The sequence below is a fragment of the Melanotaenia boesemani genome, chromosome 16, assembly GCF_017639745.1.
Source record: "Melanotaenia boesemani isolate fMelBoe1 chromosome 16, fMelBoe1.pri, whole genome shotgun sequence".
Taxonomy (NCBI): domain Eukaryota; kingdom Metazoa; phylum Chordata; class Actinopteri; order Atheriniformes; family Melanotaeniidae; genus Melanotaenia; species Melanotaenia boesemani.
Genome location: NC_055697.1, coordinates 450233 through 476525, shown reverse-complemented (window position 1 = coordinate 476525; position 26293 = coordinate 450233). Strand labels below are relative to the sequence as shown.

General features: G+C 43.2%; 1 protein-coding gene across 4 annotated transcripts in view; it reads right to left on the bottom strand.

Moving 5' to 3' along the window:
• Positions 1 to 25922, bottom strand: part of nt5c2a (5'-nucleotidase, cytosolic IIa) — a 33693-nt gene extending 7771 nt beyond the window's left edge. Inside the window, exons 1-16 of one of the 4 annotated variants that reach the window (XM_042009663.1) lie at positions 25699 to 25920; positions 25101 to 25221; positions 19561 to 19599; positions 15885 to 15958; positions 15492 to 15609; positions 15327 to 15422; positions 14533 to 14624; positions 14220 to 14277; positions 13782 to 13875; positions 13662 to 13715; positions 13448 to 13531; positions 12255 to 12296; positions 11993 to 12100; positions 5737 to 5803; positions 5104 to 5274; positions 4916 to 4967 (exon numbers count right to left, since the gene is read on the bottom strand). In XM_042009663.1, coding sequence (XP_041865597.1) covers positions 4916 to 4967; positions 5104 to 5274; positions 5737 to 5803; positions 11993 to 12100; positions 12255 to 12296; positions 13448 to 13531; positions 13662 to 13715; positions 13782 to 13875; positions 14220 to 14277; positions 14533 to 14624; positions 15327 to 15422; positions 15492 to 15609; positions 15885 to 15958; positions 19561 to 19599; positions 25101 to 25201 — 1250 coding nt within the window. In that variant the 5' untranslated portion in view covers positions 25202 to 25221; positions 25699 to 25920. Of the gene's footprint in view, positions 1 to 4915; positions 4968 to 5103; positions 5275 to 5736; positions 5804 to 11992; positions 12101 to 12254; positions 12297 to 13447; positions 13532 to 13661; positions 13716 to 13781; positions 13876 to 14219; positions 14278 to 14532; positions 14625 to 15326; positions 15423 to 15491; positions 15610 to 15884; positions 15959 to 19560; positions 19600 to 25100; positions 25222 to 25698 lie in introns of all 4 variants that reach the window. The other 3 variants (XM_042009662.1, XM_042009664.1, XM_042009665.1) reach the window with 3 other exon arrangements.
• Between the last annotated feature and the right edge of the window lie 371 nt (positions 25923 to 26293).

Sequence of the window (26293 nt, the reverse complement as noted above, 5' to 3'; positions counted from 1 at the left end):
TCGTTGATAGTAGAATCTGCGATAGGAAGATTGCAGTTTTGGGTCAGGTCGCTCCAGGAGTCCGCCGGGCCATCTGTGGGCCCAGTCCCCACTGCAGCCAGGTTCACGTGGGCGTATGGAGCTTCTCCCTCCGGGTTCTCCAGTGCCCGGGTCCGAATGCTGCCCGTCAACTCGGGGCACGGCTCACCGATGTCTCTCAATGCAACTCCGTCGACCTGTCTCTCGTCCGCTTGCTGCTGTAGATGACGTACCAGCTCAGTCACGGAGGTTCCTGCTAGATCGCAAACTCGACCCGCTGTTTCTCATTCAACCGCCGCCGCCGACTCCATGCCGGTAGTTTGGATGTGCGGCGTACAGCCGGTGACTGGGCCGGGGTTAAGCTGGATGTCTCCCGCTAACAGGACTAGGAAGGAAAGATATATTATAGCGCGGACACTGTCTTTTTTCTTGCTATCCAACTCTGACCTTGTGCGTAATAAGCCTATTACGCGTGCACTTCCAAACTTCAGAAGTGAATAGTAGATGGTAAAACGACCATATCCAAAGTTGTTCAGGTATGGCGCATGGCACAGAAGACTATCTGTAGTCTTTTTTGTGGAATCCTTAGGAGGAGTGATCCAAATGTTAGCAGCAGAAGAAGCCATACCAAGCAGGTGAGTAGCAGGTCTGAATGCTCACGCTGTTTGTTCCACACCAGCATTTCACTTGTTTCTCCTTGTTTGTTGCGGCTTCTGGTTTAATGACAGATCTTTGTATCTGCTGTTTATTATTCTTAGTGTTGTCAGTAGAAAGTCTTGCAGAGTGTATGAAATTGCCAGATGTTAGAGGCAAAAGCATGAGGAGCACGGAGCCCAACCAACCGTGCGCCATCATGATCATCTTGAAAAATGATATGATCCTCCCCAAACATCTTTCAATTGATGGAATAAGAAAAGTGTCCAAAATTTCAACGTGAACTTGTGCATGTTGCAGGTGTAACGACAGCCATCTCCCCATCTCCATTCTCAGGAGGAAGAGCAGTCGTCTTTCCACCGGAAGGAAGGCGGATCGATTCCAGGCTTCCACTGACTACATGCCGAAGTGTCCTTGGGCAATACACTTCCCGATGTGCCTATCGGGGTGTGAATGTGTGTGTGAATGGGTGAATGTGATAAGTAGTGTAAAGCGCTTTGAGTGGTCAAACTGACTGGAAAAGTGCCACAAGTCCATTTATATCATCAATGACTGGAAATTAGCACGTTTTCTTCAGGGAGTCGTCTTCTCATCAGAATGGCACCAAACAAAAGTCCCAGCATCATCACCTCTCCAGTTTACACCCATTTGTTCGTCGTTTGTTTTGCTCTGCTGTTTTCAAAACGTATTGCCTTAGGTTTTCTGTCTTGAGGCTAGGGCTGGGCAATATATCGAGATTTTCAAATATATCGAGACTTAATCAGACACAATACAGAAGAAGTGAATATCGTTTATATCGAGATAGCTTGTTTTGAATTAGAAACTTCTTTTGCATTTTGCACAGCTGTATTTTTTTCATGGTCACTGAAAAGTATTTTCATTCATTTTGTTTTAGGAGCATTTAATTTAATGTAAAGCAACTTTAATTTCAGTCAGCTGTTTTAATGCACGTGTGCTGCCAATCCTTAATAAAAGTGTATTTAGCACTGAAGGCTGTAAATTAGAAATGTCTCTTTGGTTACTTGACAAAGAAAAATATATAGAGTTATATATCGTATATTGTGATTCAGGTAAAAAATATCGAAATATAAGGTTTGGTTCATATCGCCCAGCCCTACTTGAGGCTTTGATGTGTTCCTCAGTCTGCTCGCCTTCTACAACCGTCCCATGCTGCTTGTACCGGCTCCAGACTCCAGACACAGCTGACTGTGACCAACCAGCATCTTCTGCAACATTCTGTGATGATTTACCTTCTCTAAGATGTTTTACAACCCTCTCCTTTGTTTCTTCTGACATCTCATGTGTTGGAGCCCTGATTCCTGTCGATCCTCGGTGCAGCAGCTCTCCAGGCTGCGAGCCTCCTTTTTACTGCAGACTAATGAGCACATTCATTCTGATGCAGGTGTTTGTTTTGGAAATGGAAACTTACGGGGATATTCCACTTTTTTTCCTGAGAACTAAGCTATTCTATCATTTTTCCCCTCTGCTTGATAAAAAAAAACAAAAACACTATTGTTATCAACTACCACAAAATGTTTTCTTAATTAGGCCCGAGCACCGAAGGCGGTGCGAAGGCCTATTGTAATGCAAGCGTTTATTCTTATTCTTATTTTTCTTCTCAAAACTCTAGGCCATTTTCGGGGGTCTCAACATACCCCAAAACTCACCAAATTATGCCTACCCCCCCAAAGGAATGCGTAAATTTACATATGGTAGGGTGCTCGGGACTTTTCGGGCAAAATTGCACCAGAGCGCCACCTATTTATGGTGCCCCGCCACTGCATGTCATCAATCTTTATGAAATTTGCTACACTTGTTCAAAATGGTCGGGCGAACAAAAAATCCTCTTGAAACACTGTCCTAAATAAAACAGGAAGTCGGCCATTTTGGGTCAAAGTCGCCATTTTGGCGATTTATTGACCTCGCATTTGAACGAACTCCTCCTAGAGATATTATCGTATTGACACCAAAATGGCTCAGGATGTTCAGAAAGCATGTGTGATCAAAAGTTATCGAAAACTTTCTCAAAGGAGTAACGGCGTAGCGGGGGCGTGGCCTCAAAGTTTGATGTCTCGCCATGAAACACGAAATTGAAATAACTCCCACGTAAAACAATATTTCTGAACCAAAATGGCCACGAATGACACTAGTCCCATCCTCAAGACATCTACATGGTCATTATTGGTTGATCAATAGGCCACGCCCCCTGGCGACAGGAAGTCATGTTTTTTACTTGAAGACCCACTTCTCTGACGTTTTGAACACAACCGGGGTCAAACTGCATCAGACACCTGAAAACAAGTTGGGGAGGATATCCGGTGAAGACTGTTGCTCTACGCTGTAAAGCAAGACCGTGGCGCCATGGCGAACTTCGATAAGACGCCATGACATCATAAATCAGTATAAGTCCCTCAATTTTCACCCAATCACCATCAAACTCACAGGGCTTAGTCATGGTCCGGTCCCGAACACACCCATATGACCACTTCCGGTCTAGCCCTAAGCCCCGCCCACTTTCAACAGGAAGTGCTCTTTTGCAGTTGTCGTGGTCCTTCTCCTCAGGCATGAACCCCAGACACTTGAAAGTGCTTCACAACAGGTCAAACCCTTTCATGATACTACAACAAAAATCTCAATTTCCTTCGCCAAACGTAACCATGGCGAATATTGGTCCAACGCCACCAAACAGGAAGTACTTGTAACTCACCCGGTGTACCATCGATCTCCACCAAACTCGGCAGGAACCATTGTATTCAGACGTGGAACTGAGCCAAATTGACATATGCTGGAATAGTGACATAGTGGCTCTATAGCGCCCCCTACAATATTTTGATGAACCAGCCCCGCCCCCTACGTGGACCGACATGCATGAAATTAACCACATTGATTTTCTATGTCAGGATGCACAAAACTGTCCATTAGACCTATAGGCTAATTTCAACAGGAAGTCGGCCATTTTGGAAAACGTGTCATTTTCAGGGTCATTTTGGCCTGTTTCTTGCCATTGCATTTGAACGAACTCCTCCTACAGATTTTATCGTATTTACCTCAAAATCACTCTGAAGCTTCCAGAGGCATGTGTGATCAAAAGTTATCCAAAACTTTCTCAAAGGAGAAAGGGCATGGCGGGGGCGTGGCCTCAAACTTTGATATCTCGCCATGAGAGACGAAACTGATATAACTTACATATAAAACAACCTATCTTAACCAAAATGGCCACGTACGATGTCATTTCCATGCTTTCCACATCTACAGGTCCAGATGTTGTCAACGCCATAGCCCCGCCCCCTGGAAACAGGAAGTAGCCCATGTTTTACCATTGAAAACCTAACAAACATCATCAAACTCATCAATATCGTTCTTGGAGACCTCATCATTAAAAATATCACAATCTACTTACACCATCATGATTAAAATGGCTGCCAGGGAGGATTCTGTCCCTCGCCATCAAACAGGAAGTGCCTATAACTCTGGACTCTGTTGACCAAAGGATGTGATATTTGGCAGTTGTCATTAAAGTCCCAACCTCAACATGTTAGTACATGATCAAACACTATAGCGCCACCTACTGGCCATGTTGATATCTGCGGATATTAAAACCATGCTGTTGTTTGTATTTATGTCACACAATTGGTCAGAATATGGTCAAGAACACTTCTGATGCATTTTTGGGCCCAGAGATGTATCAGGTGATCCTCAGAGGGATACAATGACCACCCAAGGCAGAAAGCAAGGGGACGAGTGAGCGTACGGCCGCCAGCAAGAGCGAGTTTGCTTGGGGAGGGAGGTTGCCGGCTGGTGGGGCGGTGCAATAGGCCGGAGCGGCGCCAGAGGTGCGAGGGCCTTCATCGCTGCTTGCAGCTTTAATTTCTTTTAGTTTTTCTTAAAGCCAGACTGTTGCCATTTTAAGGACTTTGGGTTTATATGTCTGCAACCTGCTTTTTTACTTCAAAATTACACAACTGAATGAACATCCTCCAAGACTGATGATTCCATCAATTTCGCCAGGGCTTGTCTAAACATTTGAACAGTGATCATTTTTATTTTACCCACTTATCAAAACATGTTGGTTATTTAATTAATAAAAGCTTAAATACAGTTTGAGGGTGAAAGCAGCTATGGTTTACTGAATGTGAAGGACTCTGTAAAGAGATCAAATTTAATTGGGCAAATGAACATAAATAAAATGTTCCAACATCTGAAAAGGTAAAATACAGATCAGAACTAAAAAAAGGGATCTTACTTGTAAAGCTCTGCCAGAAAGCAGTCCAATGACTGAAGTTCCTCAAAAATGGCTGAAAAACAGAAACTGGCTTTAATCTTTGCACCAGCTGAATAACAAAGAAACGATGAAGCGGGCCAGTACTGAACCAGCCAACCCGTCCATTTTACATGGACAGGTATGTGCAAACAACAGGCGTCTTTTCTTACAGTTCTTGTCTGTCCACACGTGCAGCTCCTGAGCCAGCTCAGGGATGACCAGGAATGTCCTCCAGCCCTGGCGCTTCTTTGACTTCAGAATGTCACCAAAGATGTGGTCTCCAATGTAGAGGATGTCCTTTCCTTTAGCACCTAGCAAGTCGCAGACAATGTCTGAAGAACCTGGAAAAATCATAACGCCACTGTCAAGATGTCCACTTCAACACTTTGATTCATATCGAGTCTTTCCTGTTAGACGTCAGTGCTGTAAAACCCTGTGTGGAATTTAACCCACCTGTCGGACTGAGTTAGTATTTATTATTTTTAGACTATGCTTTACCACCAGCCCAAACACTTAGTGACAGATTCAGAGAGGAATGAGTTCTAGCAGAAACAACAGGAACATTTTACTAATATGACATCAATAGAAATCTCCCCAGATGATCAGTAGAAAAAGTTAAACCTACAACACCAATCTACAGTTTGTCTTTACCCACTCATGACTATCAGTGATCCATCCAACAAAATTCACACAAGATTTATGAACAGTTTCTACACTAAAGTCATTACACTGATAACTGAAAAGCAAGCAAACCCACACAGCAACAAGATGGTTGCATGAATACGAGCAGGTTTCTGACTTACCTCCTGAGTAAACAATACCGTGCTGGAGAGGCCCGGTGTACGTTCCAATCTTCAGTCGTCCTGTAATCTGGTAAACCAACACAGACTCAGAATTAGGGCTGGGTATAGTCACCAATTTCCTGAAGCCTATTTCGATTTGATTTACTTTGATTTGATATTGATTCATTTACAGCTAATTATGTAACTCCACCTATTTTTCTTGAATATTAAAAACATTCTCATTAAAACTTTTTTTTAAATAAAACACTGAGTGCATTTACCTGACAATAAAAATCAGTTATCTGAGAGTAATCAGATTACTGTAATAATCTGATTTGACACATCTACGTTAATTTCTGAAGTACCATAACAATCCAGCGTTTCCCCAGATTCAGAGCCAGAAATGCTGTGATGAAAAGAAAAAAAAAAACATCCTCAGGACAGAATAAGCGAAACTTTTTAAATGTCCTGATGAAGCGTTTTATTCAGTGAATTCGCTCTAAATATTCCTGAAGTTCAGATCTCAGATAACGTGTTGATGTTAAAACCTACAAAGAATCACATTTATTTCTCACATTTATTAATTCAAGTACATTTAACATTCAACACAGGCACACAACATTACGCATACATGTTCATACACTTAAACACACACACACACACACATTTATATCAACAAGAAGCATCCAACACTCACTTTTTCACCACAAGCATGACCTAACTGTGTGTGTGTGTATGACTTAGATTTATCACATGGAATGTGCACGGAGCTGGGACCAGAGAGAAGAGCCTAAAAATCTAATAAACAATAATAAACAATATATGGAAGATTTTGGACTTTGCGATATATGGCGGTCTTATCACCCTAATATCAGAGAGTACACCTTCTTTTCCTCAGTTCACCATTCATACTCTAGGCTAGATTATTTTCTGGTTAGCAGCTCTTTGGTGAGATTTCAGAGACCCAGATTCACCCCATCACTATCAGCGACCATGCACCAGTTTCCTTTACTTTGAGGAACACGAGAATCACACCACCGACTAAAAGCTGGAGATTTAATACAGCGTTGCTTAAAGATCCCGACTTTATCAGCTACTTCACAAAAGAATGGGCTATATACTTAGAAAACAATGACAAACCAGGAGTCCCAGCATGTGTTCTGTGGGAAGCAGGGAAAGCAGTAATGTGAGGCAAAATCATCTCTTTTACATCACATAAAAAAAAGAACGAAAACTCAAAAATATTAGAATTAGAAATAAGAATTAAATCATTAGAAGACGCCTACAGTGCTTCACCAGATGAACCAACGATGAACCAAATAAGGAAGGCTAGACTGGAATTAAATTAAATAATTAACAAGAGAACAGAATTTCTGGTGCAAAGATTACGCTTGGAGACATTTGAACACAGTAATAAATCCGGAAGATTTTAGCTAATCAGTTAAAAATAAATAAGGAAAAATCTACCATATCGGCTGTTAAAGATTCAGTAGGTAATATTACGCATGAGCCAGATGCAATAAACAACATCTTTAGAGATTTCTATAAAACTCTGTATACATCACACTTAGATCCATCAGACAATGATATCCATCATTTTCTTAACAACATAGATCTTCCAGGTTTACAGCAGGAACAAGTCACGGCCTTAGATTCCCCCTCACAGTGGAGGAGCTACATGAAGCCCTTAAACATATGCCCTGTAAAAAAGCTCCAGGTCCGGATGGCTTCCCAGCAGAGTTCTATAAAGAATTCTGGTCAATACTGGCCCCAACATTTTTCAAAATGGTGACACAAATAAAGGAAAATGGTTACTTACCCCCAAACATAAACTCTGCCACCATTACTGTACTATTAAAACCAGGTAAAGACCCCACAATACCATCTAGCTACAGACCCATATCACTGATAAATGCGGACCTTAAAATAATCAGCAAAGCATTAGCTGGAAGGTTAGAGAAGTAACTCCTCTCATTATACACCCTGATCAAACAGGCTTTATAAAGGGCAGATATTCCTCTGTTAACATGCGGAGACTAATTAATATAATAGATTATTCTACCATCAATAACCTGGAAACAATAATAGTTTCTTTAGATGCAGAGAAAGCTTTTGATCGTGTTAACTGGAAATATTTACTAGCTACTCTAAACAGATTCGGCTTTGGACCATCTTTCATTAACTAGATTAAAATCTTATACAGTTCTCCTAATGCGAGTGTTAGAACAAATGACCAGACCTCTCCAAGTTTTAATCTACAAAGGGGTACCAGACAAGGTTGTCCACTATCTCCCTCACTTTTTGCTATATTTATTGAACAGCTAGCTGCTGCAATTAGACAAATAAAGCTATTAAAGCATTCAGTCCAAAAATGTAATTCACAAAATAAATCTTTATGCTGACGACGTTTTACTATTCCTCCAGAACTCACAAACCTCTCTATCTGAAACAATCTCACTAATTAATAAATTCTCATCACTGTCGGACTGTCTAAGAGTACAGTTCTACCCATCAACTGTAGCTTTCAAAATCTACCCAGCATCACCTTAAAATCAGGTAACATTAGATACCTGGGTGTAAATATTCCCTCCAGGCTCTCAGAACTAACAAAACTTAATCACATTCACCTTCTTAAGACTATAGAAGATGATCTTGCTCGCTGGAAATCTCTACCCATTTCACTCATGGGGAGAGTCGCCACCATAAAAATGATGGTTCTACCCAAAATCAACTATTTATTTTCTATGATTCCTATGAAACCCCCCTCTACCTGGTTTAAATCGCTAGAATCACACATCTCCTGATCTCTCTGGAAAAATAAACCACCCCGGATCAGTTTAAAAACTTTACAGAAGCCGAAAGATAGGGGAGGATTAGACTTGCCTAACTTTCAACATTACTTCCTAGCTAATAGATTGCAATATGTCCTAAAATGGCTCAAACCTAGTCCACTAGATGACCTGTGGATAGACATAGAACAAACATTTTGTGACAATTTGGAAATTTCTAATCTTTTTTAAAAGCTTAAGTATAAAAAAGCTAAAGTGCTTCAAAAGTGTCAACATCAGCACTTCTCTGACAGCCTGGTGGGAATTTCTCAAAAAAACCAACTCCTCAGTAATACCATGTAAACTCACACCCATCTGGAACAATCCTGATATTCTACTAAACAAAAATATGCTAAATTTTACGAATGGATTAACAAAGGAATTAAATACTTTCAACATATTATCCATAACAGAAACATTTTATCTTTTAATACACTCTCATCACAATATGGGATTAACAGCAAAAGATTCTTAGAATATCAACAGCTCAAAACCGTAATACACACAAAATTCCCCCTTCACCGAACAGATCTGGAACTTCCTCCATTGGTAACAGATTTTATGGACCTCTGTACCCCAAAATAACTTTCAAAAATATACAGATTAATGTTAAAAATAGATGACTCAAATTCCCTACCTACTTCAAAATGGGAGATAGATTCATCCATCAATGCTAGTCAACCATTTTGGCTACAAATATGTCTTAATGCCTTTAATATGACAGACAGCCCAAATTTACAACTCATACAATACAAAGTCCTCCACAGAACGCATTATACAGGACAAAGGATGTTCAAGATGGGTCTTAATCACTCAGATATCTGCACACAGTGCACAGGTTACACAGCAGATGATTACTTACACGCTTTATGGCTTTGTGCACCTGTCCAGAAGTTCTGGAATAAGGTTTGTGAGGATTTATCAACATGCCATGGGGGCCAGGCAGGTACCCTTGGGATTACGACGTGTCCGTAGGGACGAAGGGAGGGGTAGGGGGGCAGCGGGGGTCCTGGTGGGCAGTGGGGGTATTAGGGCTCATGGGGGGTGGAGTCTGCTCTCCTTCTCGCTCTCTCCCCTCCCGCCGAGGGCTCCTTCAGGGTGGATGGGTGGGGGCGCTGTGCCTTGGGCCCGACCAGGATATGTGTGTGCAATCTGGGGCTCTCTGGTCCCCTGGTGTGGTGGCGTGAGCTGCCGGGGATGGGTGGGCATCCTGAGTGCTGATGCGTTGGGGTCTGGGCTGGGCCGGGTCTTTGCCCTTCTGCCCGCGGCTGGTCCTGGGGAGGCAGGAGTACCTACAGCAGCCAGCTGAAGAGTTGGCTACCAAGGAGATCTCTATCCTGGTTGTGCCCCTCCACCCCCGCGACCCCACATCATAACACACCACACATAGGGCTCTGTGGGGCTGGTGGAGGTGGTGGGTTTGGCTGGGGGGGTCCTCATTGCGGGATCCCCCAGTGGACCCCTGCGACTGCCTGCCCCACTAGATTATAATCACAACCTAGACACCAATATACATTTAGGGCCTCAGGGGGATGGGCACATGGGCTGTGGATGGGTGGACAGGAGCCACCGAGGTGGCCCTCCCTCCATCCCCTCCCTTTGTGATATTCTCCCCCACATTTTTTTTTTTTTACACGTTAGACACTACCATATTTAACAGTACTGCACTACACACACAACACACACACATTCAAACACACTGAGGGAGCCCTGAGGGGGTGGGAAATGGGTAAGGGTTGGGGTAAAGAGGGTTTTCTTGGGAGAGTAAAGGGGATATTGGGGGGGGGGGACATGTTCTTGTTGCTGGGTTGGCGTGGCCAGCGGTGGTTTTGCCTGGGGCGAGTTCCTGGATGGGGCTCTGTTGGGGGGAATGGGCAGCCCTTGGACCTGTGGGGGGACCTGCCCTCCGTGCGGCCCGCACCGCGGCGCCTGGTGTTTGTGTGTTGGTACGTTTCTCTGCAGGTACGTTTGATGACTGTTGTACTTTTTCATATCATTATTATCCTATTTTTCTTTATGTATCATGTAGTACTGTGGTAGTTTATATTGTTTTTGTGAATACTGATGTGATCTAGGCAGTCTAGACAACTGTTATTTCCACATTTAATCCTGTCCTCCCTTTTTTTTCACTCTTCCTCTATTTCCCTTCAGATTTCGCACTGAATTATCAATACTAAAGAAAATAAGATTACAATAAAAATATAAAGGGCAGCCATGTATATAATATGTCTGCCTTGGTAGAGCAAATATCTCAAGCAAAATATGGCACAAAGACCACCGTTCTGTATGTTAGGATGCTGGACAGGTCAGGGTAAAAAAAACTTAACAAAACAAAAAAAAAACCCTAAAAAGAATACTAAATACATGTAAACCTGTAATGCGACTTAGAAATTTCTTCAATGATGTAGATTCAGCTTGTTCAGCTGTGTGCGTTGCCATGACGACCGTGATGCTATGGGCGTAACATCGGAGCAGGAGGAATCCATCTGCTCCTCCTCATCTGGAGCGAGATGCTTCCATCTCCACCGGCTGAAGGAATCTAGAAAGCTCTCATAAATTTGTCAGATTTTTTCTGACACGTGCACTCTGTCCTCCGACGGAAACCCGTGTGCGAACACACACGTGTGTGTGTGCTCACTGCCGTGGATACAGAGAGCAGCTATGACATGTCGTCATGGAAACCAGACAAATAGCATCAGACTCTTTACTGTTTGATAAAAGGACAAACTGTAAACCTGTTCTAGAGGAAATGTGACTTTAAATGACTATCAGATTTATTTTAAAATATGCGCGTGATGATATCACTTCTGTTGTTGAACGTGACAGCGCCCGCTGGCATTAACTGCTAATATGAGGGCCGCGATCATAGCGTTAGATGCTAATGTGACATCAGCTCGGCAAGAGAAGCTGATTGGACGGAAGAAACACAGGAATCCAGTTGTGTGTATACATCAGGGATCACCAACTCCGGACCTCTTGAGCCAGTGTCCTGCAGGTTTTCAATATCTTCATACTGCAGCACACCTGACTCAAATAATGGGTCGTTAAGAGGCTGGTGTAGACCTTGACTATTGACTATTTCATTTGAACCAGGTGTGTTGCAGCACGGATGCAGTGAAAACCTGCAGGACACTGGCTCAAGAGGTCCGGAGTTGGTGATCCCTGGTATACATGCTAAGATCTCACCGAGCCTCGGTAAGTCACGTAAGAGTAGGGTCACGTTACCGGGAATGAAGACATTTAAAACAATTGATCTCCCAGTTCTATGAACTGATATTGGATTTCTTTCATTTGAATCGATTAAAATTGATAAATCAATTTTTTTAACCCAGTCCTATTCAGAATCATGAAAAACTTGGAATTTTCTCTGTCAAAACAACATTCCTTTACTTAACTTAAATAGCTTGGGAAACAGTGGATGGAGGGGAGAAATACATGTGGACACTTACAATGTCGACTTGTCGCAGCACCGTACCCTCACCGAAAAATACCGGCTTCCGAGCATCCACCAGGATAAGGTCGAAGTAGGACTGCCAGGGCTGGTGGGGTGTGCCTGGCTGCCAGGGCACACACAGATTAATATATAACTACAGTGAGGATTTCAGTATATCCTTTAATGAAGTCTCATTTTGAATCTGACACATTCATCCAACTGCATGTCCTCTGAGACAACAAACACTGAACTACTCAAGCTCGTTGTTGAAGTCTTACCTTTGGACCATGAGGAAAGTCAAACAGGTATGTCATAATTTTCTGGAAAAAGACAAGAAAACATATTCCCATAAATACATATTATACACACACACACACACACACACACACACACACGTATATAAAGTTAAACTAAATGAAAAATACTTTATTAATCTCAGAGGGAAACTGTAACTTGTAGTAGGGTTTTCATTTTTATTTTTGTGTTTTTAGATAGAAACAGTAATAATTGATGTGAAGAAGGTCAGCTTTGTTCTGCAGGGTGCTGGATGCTGGCAGCAATGATCTCCAGTACGAAGCCTCACACCGAACACATTCTGTTGTAGTGGATGTGAAGAATCGTCCACTGTCGACGATAGTCTTCTCTGGACCTCCAGCTCCAGCGGCTCCAGTTATCTCCAGCACAGAACCAGCCTCCTTTACCCTTTTGGATTAGGTTTGGAGGCCCTTTTTAGGACATCACAAGATTATCTGACCTGTGCTGTGGTCTGAATCAACAGGGCCTCTAGTGGAGAGGAATCAGGGGGTTAATCAAGGTTATTCATATGCAACTCTGACTTTCTCGAACCTATAAGGAATTGTGTTTAACATTTTTCATTTCTATGGTGGTCTGGCAGCCTGGCTTTTTTGCCTTGTGGTCACTGTTGCCAATTTCAAATAGAAAAAAAATATTCTAAAAAAAAAAAAGTGAAAGTGAATCCTGGGAGGTGGAAGATGGTGGAGAAAAGCTTCTTCATAGCTGAAGCCGACGAGTTTCTGCTGTGAATGGTCTTTATCCCTGAGTGGACGTAATGAAAGATGGAGGCAAAACGTTTTTGTTCCCATCTTGTTCGTCTGTCTCACCATGTGCATACCTGATTCTGAACATCCTTTTTATAAAGCTCAGAGCACATAAAACCAAGCAGGTGACCCTGCCATAGTTTCCACCATAGCTGATGAGAAGTACGAGAACACACCTGCTGTCCAATCAGTGATGGCAAATTCTGCTGCACAGAAGAAAAACCTCCTAGAAAACTCATGTTGATCACAGAACCAGAAACAGGTTCATATTAGAGGGTTTGTCTGGATCTGAACCCTAACAAATGGAAAACGATGGAGTGGCAAAGTGTGATAACAATGATAACAAATCTATTATTATTAGTATTGCTGCTGTTGTTCTAACTTTAAGGATGGTTGAAAAGCTTTGTTCTGACCTCTGTGTATTTGTAATCACTGTTGGTGACCAGAAACACTTTGGCAACTTCATTCATGCGACTGAGGAGCAGAGGAAGCTTCGGCTTGGTGAAGAAACAGAAAAGCACAACAAAGGTGGACTAATGAAGCACAGAACTACTTTATTTTAAAAATACCAGATTATGTCGCGACACTGTAAAGATAGGTTTATTGTTAATGTGCAGCTCCACTTACATCTTTCACCACATACTTCTCCAGGTTTTCAACCGTCTTATCTTTTAAAGAACCCTGTGAAGTAAAACAACCAGTGAGTGCAGACTGATCAGATTTACTGTGGAAAGTTAACTGCTTTACCTTGAAGTGAACCCAGTCCACTGCGTCTCGGACGTCCTGGAACATGCTCTTATAGGACATAAAAAGGTCTCCATCTTTGAAGCCAGCTTCACAACTACAGGAAAAGTTTCAGCCATTTTAACACAGAGTTTCTAAGTTGACACGAATGGTGAGACTGATGTTAGCTTCCAATCACCTGATTAAAGGGAGGGCATTAAGGGCCGTCTCGCTGGGCTTTTTGGCATTTTGACCCACCTTAGACCCATTCAGGGTTAAAAACATTACTTAGACCAGTAACATTATACAGGCCACACAGATTCTTTAAAACTGCTTATTGTGGAACCTTTATTTTAAATGTGAAAAAAATCTAAAATAAAAAGATGATAAAGCTATTAAAAGAAGCAAGAAAGATATGAAAAGAAAAAGAAAATCAGTCCAGTTTAATGATGTAAAAATTACCTGGAATATCTGGAGCAGCTGCTGAAGAAGTCCACCAAACAAGCCAAGAGGTAGGTCTCTGTAGGAGGAAAAGGAAGTGAAGCTCTCATCAGACAGCCACATATGATGAGAATCCACCACCGAAAGAGAGTAAGACTAAAACTAACTGGATACAGATGCTTCCCGAATTAAAACAGACAGAGAAAATGGAATATCAGAGAAACAGCTCTTCTTTTAAATGAACTTTTAACTGGTTAGAAACACCAACATGGAAGGAAGGAAGGAAGGAAGGAAGGAAGGAAGGAAGGAAGGACGGACGAATGAACGAACTTACCAGGAAGGTTGAAGAGTGTGTTGAGGATGTAAAAACGCTCTGTGTCTCCACGCTGGATGAACTTGTTGGGGTACGACTCTCTTATGTCCGATCTGAACAGAGATGAAGGGAAGAGATGAAAAAGTACAGCCAGGACACCCAGAGCCTCATCAGACAAGCTGCTTTCAGTTAACCAAAGAGCCACAAATCATTTCATGTCTCAATGACAATGTTGCAGCTTTTCGATATTTTCCAGTCCGATCACACTGAAAAATAGTTCTTGGGTTGTTTCTCCAGGAAATGGGTGTGACTAGGGTTGCAGCGTCAGACCTGTGTTGTGAGATGGAGCAGGTTACACCAGCGTTCGGTTACCTTGGGAGCGTCGGTCCCAGAGGGACGCTGTCCTGCAGGTTTTGGATGTTTCCTGCAGCAGCCCACCTATGAGCAGGAAACATCTAAAACCTTCAGGACTGCAGCCCTTGAAGACCACAGCTGGACATGTTCACCTCCCGAAAACTGAAAACTGGAAGTTTCTGACTTAACTTCCTGTTAGATTGTTGGATTGGTGTGTACAGTACAGATTTTCACTGCCTTTTCTGATCTTCCACCTTATTTCTAACAGCAATGCAAGCAAAAAACAAAACAAAAGCAACCTGCTGAAATATCTGCAGCAGAAGTTCTGATTACATGGATAAAATATTTTTTATCATCAGCTTAATCGTATTGCTGACGTGGTCTGAAAATCCCAGTCTGGCTTCATAGTACTTTAAAAGAACACAACTAAAAGGGGAAAGAAATCAGACTTTAGACCTCACCCTCTCAAGAAGTTGAACCCGTGCACACAGACGAGGATGTTCCCATAGGTGTCCACTTTGAGGAGGTTTCCATATGTGGTGTCAAACACCAGACCTCTGAGAAGGACAGACAAATGAAGAATGACTAAATATGTTTATTAGAAAAAACAGGACTTGTGAACATACCTGGTGGGAAAGGAGGGGTCATAGACAAAGTTCAGCAGCTCTTGTGGATATCCAATGGACACCAGGCGCTCTACAGTCAAGTGGAAGCCCAGAGACTCATACTCAGGAGATTTATACACTAAACCGAAGAGGAGATGGGAACGTTTTAACATCATTAACACTTAACGCTCCAATAAAACAGCTTTTTTTCCTGTTAAATTCCAGAACATTTCAGTCTTTATCAAAAATGCTTTAAAAGGCAAACATCCCTGAACCTTCAGATCTGAATCTGTGGTCTGTGTTTGACCAGCATCAGTTGCCATGGGTGAGAAATTAGTGGTATAAATCCAGACAGGATTTGGTATTTCTGTCTGGAATCAGATCATCAAAACTTTGTTAAAAGACTACACCTACCTGCCAAAGTGTAATCCATATCAAAGCCAAAACACTTGATTTTCTCCATGGCCAAGCTTCGGTTGACAAACACTCTGAAAAAGAAAAGATGCATCAGTTCCATCGTTTCCTCCGACACACTGCGCTCGCTGTGAAGACTCAGGAAATCAATCTGCTTTTTTTTTATTCTGGGAATAAATAAGGAAAACTACAGGGCAGTAGGTTGTGAAGAAGTCCTTGAATAACATGTAACACAACACCAAAACACATGCAGTTCTGCTGACTTTCATTTGTCCTCTTAACATGAGCTCATTATGTAGAGGCTCAGTAACTCTGAACCTCCTGGGCTAGTGTCCTGTAGGTTTTAGATGTTTACCTCAGCAAGCATTGAAATGGTTCTCTGCTTTTTGTTGACTTCTGAACAAACCTAATCAAGCCTCATTAATAACGACATGACTTTGTTGTGAATTAGCATTATACAAATAAAGCTGAGTTGAATTTAACAGAATCAGGTTCCAGATAGTGGACATATCTGGGCCGAACACAGACAACTTTTACAACTTATAGCTCAGTACGCTTGTTATGTGGGCCACATGTGGTCCAGACATCAGTTGCTGGCCTGGATGCGGATTACTGCGAGTATTTGATGAGCTACATGTGGTCCTAATATGGGAAGCTTTCCTTATGCTAATTTCCTTGTGGACCACATGGTGGTCCTTTGAGTCTTCACCGCCACACTCACATTTAGTAAACGCTGTACGTCAAGGCCAAATTTGGGCCAAACATTTTTTACTATCTGGGGTGTGTGGCAACAGGAAAATATCTAAAACCTTCAGGACCATGGCCCAAGAGTTGGTGCTCCCTGATCTAAGCTGTTCACATCATAACAGTCACAGAGAGTAGATCTGAAAATTTCCCTGCAGTATCCATCACACTGAAGGCTTAATCATTTGTGATAGAGATAAACCAGAACAATGGATTCTCTCATCATCATGTCTCATGAGAGACATTTGTGTGTGTGTGTGTATATATATATATATATATATATATATATACACACACACACACACACACACACATAATACTAAATACATATTTTTGTTCATTTGCTTTTACTTTGTCTTTTGTCGTCTCAAAACCAACAAAAAACATATTTTGATTTGCAATCAACAAACGTACATCACCAGTTCCAACATAGTCAGCTCTCTGTGTAAAATGTAAATAAAAACAGAATTCAATGGTTTCCAAATTTCACCAACCAATATTAATCTCTAAAGAAGATAAACATATCAGGTGATGAAACGGAGACATTTCACCATGAGATGAAAATATGAGCTGATAGTGAATCTGATGGAAAAACATTAAAAGCTGGAACAGGAGCAACAAAAGGCTGGAAAAGTACCTGGTACAAACCAGAAACACCTGGAGGAGCATTGAACAACTAACCAGGTTACTTGGCAACAGGTCAGTAAAATGACTGGGTATAAAAGGAGCATTTCAGAGAGGCAGAGTCTCTCAAATGGAAAGATGGACAGAGCTTCACCAATCTGAGACAAACTAGAGGAATCTCTGTGGCATGGGATCTGCAGTAAAAGCAGACATGATTCTCTACTGGAAACCACTGCATGGACTCAGGAAGACTTCCAGAAACCACTGTCTGTGAACACAGTTCACCCTGAAACCCACAAATGCAGGTTAAAGCTCCATCATGCAGAGAAGAAGCCAGATGTGAACAGGATCCAGAACCAGCTTCTTCCGTCTTCTCTGGACCAAAGCTCATTTAAAATGGTCTGAGGCAAAGTGGAAACCTGGATGAAGATGTGAACTAGTTTGTGGAAAGCATGGACGGCGTGTCCTGCAGACTAAAGAGGAGAGGGAGCATCCAGCTTGTTATCAGTGGACAGGTGAAAAGCTGCATCTCTGATGGGATGGGGCTGCATTAGTGCCTATGGCGTGGGCAGCTTCCACATCTGTGAAGCTCCATCACTGCTGAAGAGTACATGGAGGTTTTAGAGCAACATCTGCTCCCATCCAGACAACGTCTCTTTCAGGGAAGACCTTGCAGGTTTCAGCAAGACGATGCTGAACCACATCCTGCATCCATCACAGCAGCTTCACAGGAGAAGAGTCCGGCTGCTGAACTGGCCTGGCCGTACATCGCCCTGGAATTACTTTTTACACCGTGCTGAAAGTCACCCCGGAACTACTTTTTACAACATGCCGAACGTCACCCCGGAACTACTTTTTACACCATGCCAAACGTCACCCCGGAACTACTTTTTACACCATGCCGAACGTCACCCTGGAACTACTTTTTACACCGTGCCAAACGTCACCCTGGAACTACTTTTTACACCGTGCCGAAAGTCACCCTGGAACTACTTTTTACACCGTGCCAAACATCACCCTGGAACTACTTTTTACACCGTGCCGAAAGTCACCCTGGAACTACTTTTTACACCGTGCTGAAAGTCACCCCGGAACTACTTTTTACAACATGCCGAACGTCACCCCGGAACTACTTTTTACACCATGCCAAACGTCACCCCGGAACTACTTTTTACACCATGCCGAACGTCACCCTGGAACTACTTTTTACACCGTGCCAAACGTCACCCTGGAACTACTTTTTACACCGTGCCGAAAGTCACCCTGGAACTACTTTTTACACCGTGCCAAACATCACCCTGGAACTACTTTTTACACCGTGCCAAACGTCACCCTGGAACTACTTTTTACACCGTGCCAAACATCACCCTGGAACTACTTTTTACACTGTGCCAAACGTCACCCTGGAACTACTTTTTACACCGTGCCGAAAGTCACCCTGGAACTACTTTTTACACCGTGCCAAACGTCACCCTGGAACTACTTTTTACACCGTGCCGAAAGTCACCCTGGAACTGCTTTTTACACCGTGCCAAACGTCACCCTGGAACTACTTTTTACACCGTGCCGAAAGTCACCCTGGAACTACTTTTTACACCGTGCCGAAAGTCACCCTGGAACTACTTTTTACACCGTGCCGAACGTCACCCTGGAACTACTTTTTACACCGTGCCAAACGTCACCCTGGAACTACTTTTTACACCGTGCCGAAAGTCACCCTGGAACTTTTTACACCGTGCCAAACGTCACCCTGGAACTACTTTTTACACCGTGCCAAACGTCACCCTGGAACTACTTTTTACACCGTGCCAAACGTCACCCTGGAACTACTTTTTACACCGTGCCAAACGTCACCCTGGAACTACTTTGGTGTTAGTTGGTGTTATTTGGAAATCAGTGAATTCTGTTTTTATTTACATGTAACACACAAACCTGACTTTGTTGGAACTGGGGTTGAACTAAAATATAAATATCACACTAAAACATGCTGTTCTGAACACCAAGCCGAATTTCATCTTCCACAGTTTTTTTCCTCTTTGCATTCAGTTTATATCTCCAAACATGTACAGTTTTTGGACTTTGTTTAGACGGGATTTAGATGGTGAGTGAAATTACATTTTGAATGACTTGGATTTGGGATGGTACAAGAACAAGAAAAAAGAAAGAACACCAAGAAATCACTTGCCAGTGGTACATTACAGATGGAGTCCTATTAAAAAAAGGTAATGGATCCACATCACTGACACTAAAAGAAAAAGCTTGTTCAGTCAGTTGTTGAAGTTGTTTCAGCAACAGAAGGATTGCATACCTCATTGCAGGATGTTTTTGAGCCAGATTCCTTGGAAAGCTTTGTGATAGAAAATACATGTAGTATTATCACTGAACCCACATTCATACAGCATATCGGTCAGCTGATCATTACTAATCAGTTCAATTCCAACAACAGTGATGAAATGAAACGGCTGCTACAGCCGGCTGCCACCATGCAGCGCATCCTAGCGTGCAATGATGATTGAGTGAGACGCTCCATCTACCAGTAAAGATTGAAATAAAATAGTTTTGGCTGTCCGTATTATTAAAAAGCGATTCAATGAGATTACAATTTCAGTCCCAGCTCAATAAGTACTATCCTAACAAACCAATGATAACTGTCCCCTGCTGGTAATATTCTTCACTGTAAAATAGAATATAAACAGAATGGAGAAAACCAACAGACTCAAAAATGTCTATTTAAATAAATGCTACCAACATGTTTTCTACCAGAATGAAACTGACCACTTCTCATGAAAGAGAGAAACTGAGACTGATCAGTCATTTTTAAAAAGCATTAATATATTAATATAAGCACCTTTCCAACGGAAATAAATACGTTCCATAGGTTTCATGTGTTTCTAAAACTTATATCTGCACACAGGCCAGATTAGTTCATCTGAGCGGTGAAACATGGAGATTAATGCTAGAAGGCTTGAACAGCTTCGAGTCTGAAGATGTGTCCCTGCACCAGTGTAACACATTATTTGTAAACCATGTAAACATTTTTTACATGCGGTTCTTGTAAAAGTGTGTTCAAATGTGCACACAATTACCAAATAAATTTACACACACACAAATTACAAATGGCATAATCATTAATACTTTAAAATTTTCTGCCTCATTTCATTTAAAAAAGGTTCATAGACAAGGCTTAAATACACCAATCACCTGATATACACAGACTAAACCATATTTAATCAAATTTTATTTATATTTATGCACAGATCAGTTTCCTGATGCACAAGGAATTTCTTTTCAAGCTTCAGACACCTCCCGTTTTCATAAAGAGTTGGTAAGAAGCCGGGTCATCTGGAGCTTCCATAGTTTGATTTTATCTGTGCGTATCAGCGTATGTAATGATTTGTCTCTACAGCCCTTTTTTTTAACATGAAACGCGTCTGCTAAATGATGAGAATAGAAGGCTGAAGGTAAAAAAAACGTGTGTAAAATATCAATGACCTCTCCACCTGTTCTTTACTTAGTTCATTTAAAAGCACAACTCTAATAGTACAATCACTAATAAAATATTTTTCATTTAGTTTAATTTTCATTTACTTGTATTATATGATGCACTAATACACTGACAATGGCTAGGAAATGATAAAAAAGGTCTAAAGAACCACCGTCTTTATCTGTAAAGCTTTTAAACTAATACATTTGTTTTTCCAAAGAAATTTAGAGGTGGAGGATGGTGTGACGTCCCACTGAAAACGAATAGAGCCATCATTGTTATGGTGGAAACTCCCTCCATGAGTGATATAGTTAAGGCCTTTCAACATGTGAGATCTGCCCCTGCTTTTAAAACAATTTATCTTTGTTAGTTCTGAAAGACTGTGGAAAATGTTTATACCTAAATATCTAATATCTCCTAACTGTAGTGTAAAAATGGTAGTATATTCTGGAAATTACAGGTAATGGGAAGATCAGTGGTCTTAGACCAGTTATTAGAGTAATCAGAAGTTTGTTAGGTTTTATTGCAATTAACTGAGAGAGTTAATCTGGGGTGTGTTGCAACAGTAAAACATCTAAATGTCCCAAGAGGTCTCTCAACACACCCCGAGAGAGAGACGTGAGCTCTGGAGAAAAAGTCATATATTATCAGAATAAATAAAGGGAACACAATCATTAGCACGTAAGTCAAAGTCCCACTTCTGGAATATAAATCTGCCCAGTTAGGAAAAAATACAGTTTCACCTGCTGTTGTACAAACATAACAGACAACAGGTGGAAATGAGGCAATTAGCAAGACACCCCCTGTAAAGGAACGGTCCTGCAGGTGGAGGCCACAGATCATTTTCATGTCTTCATCCTTTCTGGCCACGTTTGCATGTTGCCATGTTCCCTTTTGATGCAGGACAAGGCTCGGCCTCATGTGGCTGCAGTGAGTCAGCAGTTCCTGCACGATGAAGGCATCGATGTTATGGACTGACCCGCCCGTTCACCAGACCTGAATCTAACCCAGCACCTCTGGGACATCATGTCTCACTCCATCCACCACAGACTGTCCAGGTCTCATCCAGGTATGGGAGGAGTTCCCTCAAGAGAACATCTGTGGCCTCATCAGGAGCCCAGATGTTGTAGGAACTGCATGCAGGCACGTGGAGGCCACGCACACTGCTGAACCTCATTCTGAATAGTTTTGTTTCTGCATGTAGAGAGATGACAGTGGTTTCCAGATTGTCTGTGGTAGAATAATCTATAGGATTAAGTGGTCTACGTGTGAAGTGTTTACCCTTAATAAAACCTATTTGGTCAGGATGTGTTGTGAGACGAGTCATTTTGTTGTTTTTCTGGTGAGGGTTTTACACATCTTCTCCCTGAGCCGCCACCTTACCATGGTGGCAGAGTTTGCATGTCCTGAAGATCCTAGCGGCTATGTTGTCCGGGGGCTTTATGCCCCTGGTAGTGTCACCCATGGCAAACAGGTGTCTAGGGGAGAGACCAGAGGAAGAGCAGATCAAAAGAACCCCTATGATGACGACAAATCATTGACCCACTGGGGCCCCCCCTCTGGAGCCAGGCCTGGAAGTAGGGCTGTGTTGGCTGACACGCCTCTGCAGCTTTGTGTGGACATCGGGGACAGTCCCCCTGGACTGGCAGACTGGGGTGGTGGTCGCCCTCTTCAAAAAGGGGGACCGGAGGGTGTGTTCCAACTACAGGGGGATCACACTCCTCAGCCTCCCTGAATAAGGTCTATTCAGGGGAGCTGGAGAGGAGGGTCCGTCGGATAGTCGAACCTCGGATTGAGGAGGAGCAGTGTGGTTTCCGTCCAGGTCGTGGAACAGTGGACCAGCTCTACACCCTCTTCAGGGTCTTGGGGGGGGCATGGGAGTTCGCTCAGCCAGTCTACTTGTTCTTTGTGAACCGTGTCAACCGTTTCCCCCAGGGACTCCTGTGGGGGGTACTCCGGGAGTATGGAGTGCCAGACTCGCTTGTACGAGCTGTCCGGTCCCTGTATGACCGGTGTCAGAGCTTGGTCCGCATTGCTGGCAGTGAATCAGAATCGTTTCCGGTGCGGGTTGGACTCCACCAAGGCTGTCCTCTGTCACCGATTCTGTTCATAACTTTTATGGACAGAATTTCTAGGTGCAGTTGAGGTGTTGAGGGGATCTGGTTCGGTGGCCTCAGGATTGGGTCTCTGCTCTTTGCGGATGATGTGGTTCTGTTGGCTTCATCAGCACGTGATCTTCAGCTCTCACTGGAGCGATTCGCAGCCGAGTGTGAAGCGGCTGGGATGAGAACCAGCACCTCTGTGATCCGGGAGTGGCTCAGAGTAGAGCCGCTGCTCCTCCACATCGAGAGGAGCCAGATGAGGTGGCTCGGGCACCTGGTGAGGTGTTCTGGGCACGTCCCACCGGAAAGAGGCCCCGGGGAAGACCCAGGACACGCTGGATGGACTACATCTCTCAGCTGGCCTGGGAACGCCTCGGGATCCCTCCGGATGAGCAAGGTGAATGTGGCCGGGGAGAGGGAAGTCTGGGTTTCCCTGCTTAAGCAGCTGCCCCCGTGACCCGACTCCGGATAAGCAGAAAATGGATAGATGGATGGATGGATGGGTGTTACACATTATTTTGAGGTTTATATTTATTAATAGGTCCTAAAATACCAAAATTTGTTCCATATGCCTTCCCCCCCCCAAATTCTGTTATCCATTTTTCCCTGGTAATGTGTCTAATCGTATGGTTGATGTACAAAATTTAAACAATTCAACATAAAATAACCTAAATATTGTATTTATGTATTCTAATTTTGTTTGTTTGACTCTACAGGCAAAATTGTACTGGACAGTCTGAGGTTTGGATCTGAACCTGGGTCAAACGCATCGAGGAGCTGTAGCCTCTGTATGAGCCAACTGCTCAACCAGCCAAAAAATCCAGTTTATTTATTAATAATTCATTAATGCACATCAGTCTCTGCTATTAGCAGATTAAGTGACAATGCATAATATAGTCTCCAGGACCTTCTCCAGGTGCGGCTCCATCACTCAGAGTGAGACTGATGGAGGCTGCTCTGGTTCCTCATCCTGGTTTATCAGCAGTATTTTCTCATCCTGATGCTTCACCACTAACCCATGCAGCTTCTTCATGTTTTCTACAGCTGTGTTGGATTTCCTAGTTTTCAGCGTTTCTGAAAACTATCTCGTCCAGATTTTTTTCTTCATTTGGTCCAGGAAACATGAAAAACTCTTCAACTGTTGGAAAGTAACAGATCACACCCACATATGAGCAAATTCCACCATCTCCCAGGTTTTACAGCGATGTTTACTGCTTCATGGAAGTCATACGGTTCTATATTAATGATATTATTATACAGTGACTGGTTGGTTGGCGGTGTCGGCTCCTTTCCTGGTTTTATTGGTTAGGTAATACTAGCAGAGTCTGTGTTTGAATTTTATTTGCTATCTTTCTTGATTTTCTGATAGCGTTGTATGATTTCTGAAGCAGTTTTGTAGAAAACCATTTCATCCTGGGGCTCTATTCCTGGACATAAGCTCCAGGTGAAGAGGAAGGAGGAGTCGCAGGTGGGGAGGCAGGTAGAGAGTAAGGTGGAGAGGAAGGAGGAGGCACAGGTGGGGAGACAGGTAGAGAGTAAGGTGGAGATGAAGGAGGAGGCGCAGGTGGGGAGGCAGGTAGAGAGTAAGGTGGAGAGGAAGGAGGAGGCACAGGTGGGGAGACAGGTAGAGAGTAAGGTGGAGATGAAGGAGGAGGCGCAGGTGGGGAGGCAGGTAGAGAGTAAGGTGGAGAGGAAGGAGGAGGTGCAGGTGGGGAGACAGGTAGAGAGTAAGGTGGAGATGAAGGAGGAGGCGCAGGTGGGGAGGCAGGTAGAGAGTAAGGTGGAGAGGAAGGAGGAGGTGCAGGTAGAGAGGCAGGTAGAGAGTGAGGTGGAGAGGATGGAGGAGGCACAGGTGGGGAGACAGGTAGAGAGTAAGGTGGAGATGAAGGAGGAGGCGCAGGTGGGGAGGCAGGTAGAGAGTAAGGTGGAGAGGAAGGAGGAGGTGCAGGTGGGGAGACAGGTAGAGAGTAAGGTGGAGATGAAGGAGGAGGCGCAGGTGGGGAGGCAGGTAGAGAGTAAGGTGGAGAGGAAGGAGGAGGCACAGGTGGGGAGGCAGGTAGAGAGTAAGGTGGAGAGGAAGGAGGAGGCACAGGTGGGGAGGCAGGTAGAGAGTAAGGTGGAGAGGAAGGAGGAGGTGCAGGTAGAGAGGCAGGTAGAGAGTAAGGAGGAGGCGCAGGTGGGGAGGCAGGAGACATGGTGTCCAACAGAATCCATCTCCTCCTTGTTAGGAAGAGGAGTTTCACACCTGTGGTTCGTGCGTACCTGTGGTGAGCCTCACGTCGGTACTTCTTCATGGCTGTCCCGTCCATCGTGGCTGGAAGGTCAGCATATTTCTGCAGACGGTCACTCCACGAAGTGCTCATGTTTAACCGTTAACAGGCTTCTGTGAGGAAAACCGTCACAGGTTAGATCGTCAATCAGTTCCATGTCTGAGTAAGACTACACAGGTTTGTAGCAACATCACATTGGTAGCTACCAAACAACCCTCCAACAAGAAGGAGCAGTTCAGAAACCTTCTTCTTCTGTGGTTTGTCAGCGGAAATGTCTGCTATATGTTCACTTCCTCATAAGACCAGAAACTTATCTGGTCTCAGGTTCGGTCTGATAGGGTCCCGTAACCTCACTATTTACCAGCTATTGTCCTCAGACAGAACCGTTATTCTGTTGTTTATTGTTCCGACCTACGACCTGAAACCAGTCCCCTCGATTAGAACCTCAAAAGCTGTTTATTCGCGTTAAACAACAAACTACGGATAAATAACACGAGATTTAACCAGCCGCCAATTTATTAAATCCCTCTACTGCAGCAATTTAAACACAGCCATTATTAACATTCGCCATACATAACATCCCGACTTACTGTGTTAATAACGTTAAAATACCGAAATACTTGCCGAAATATGTCGAGCACGCGCGTTAGGCTGGTGTAGACTGTTAAACTGGATCAGCTGGAAGAACGCTCGAGTCTGCGTTAGCGGAACGGCCTGCCAGCTGATCCAATCTACTGACAACCAACTCTAACCGTAAAGTAGTAGTAGTTGTTGTAGCTCTTCCTTCTTCTTCTTCTTCTTCTTCGTCTTCTTCTTCTTCTAGGGTTTAGTGGAGGTCGGTAACTGGCGCATTAGCACCTTACTGGCACTTTCTGGTCTGGGGTGCAGCCCGGAATGTCTCTCAGAAATAAATAGTAATCTCTTTCTGCTCTTCGTTTATCTACTTATATTTTCTTCTTCATCTTATTCTTCTCATTTGACTTTGTTTCTTTATTGTCATTGCCCTTTTTTTCATCATCATCATCATCATCGTAGTTGTCTATTACTATAGTTTTTTTCTTCTTCTTGTAAAGGTTTACACTCAACACAGAAGAAAGCTGCTCGGCATGTTCTGTGTCCTTACCAGACCAGTGTCAGCGTTATGAATCAGTATCCTGGTTGAGTGTAGAATGTAGTTTAAAATTA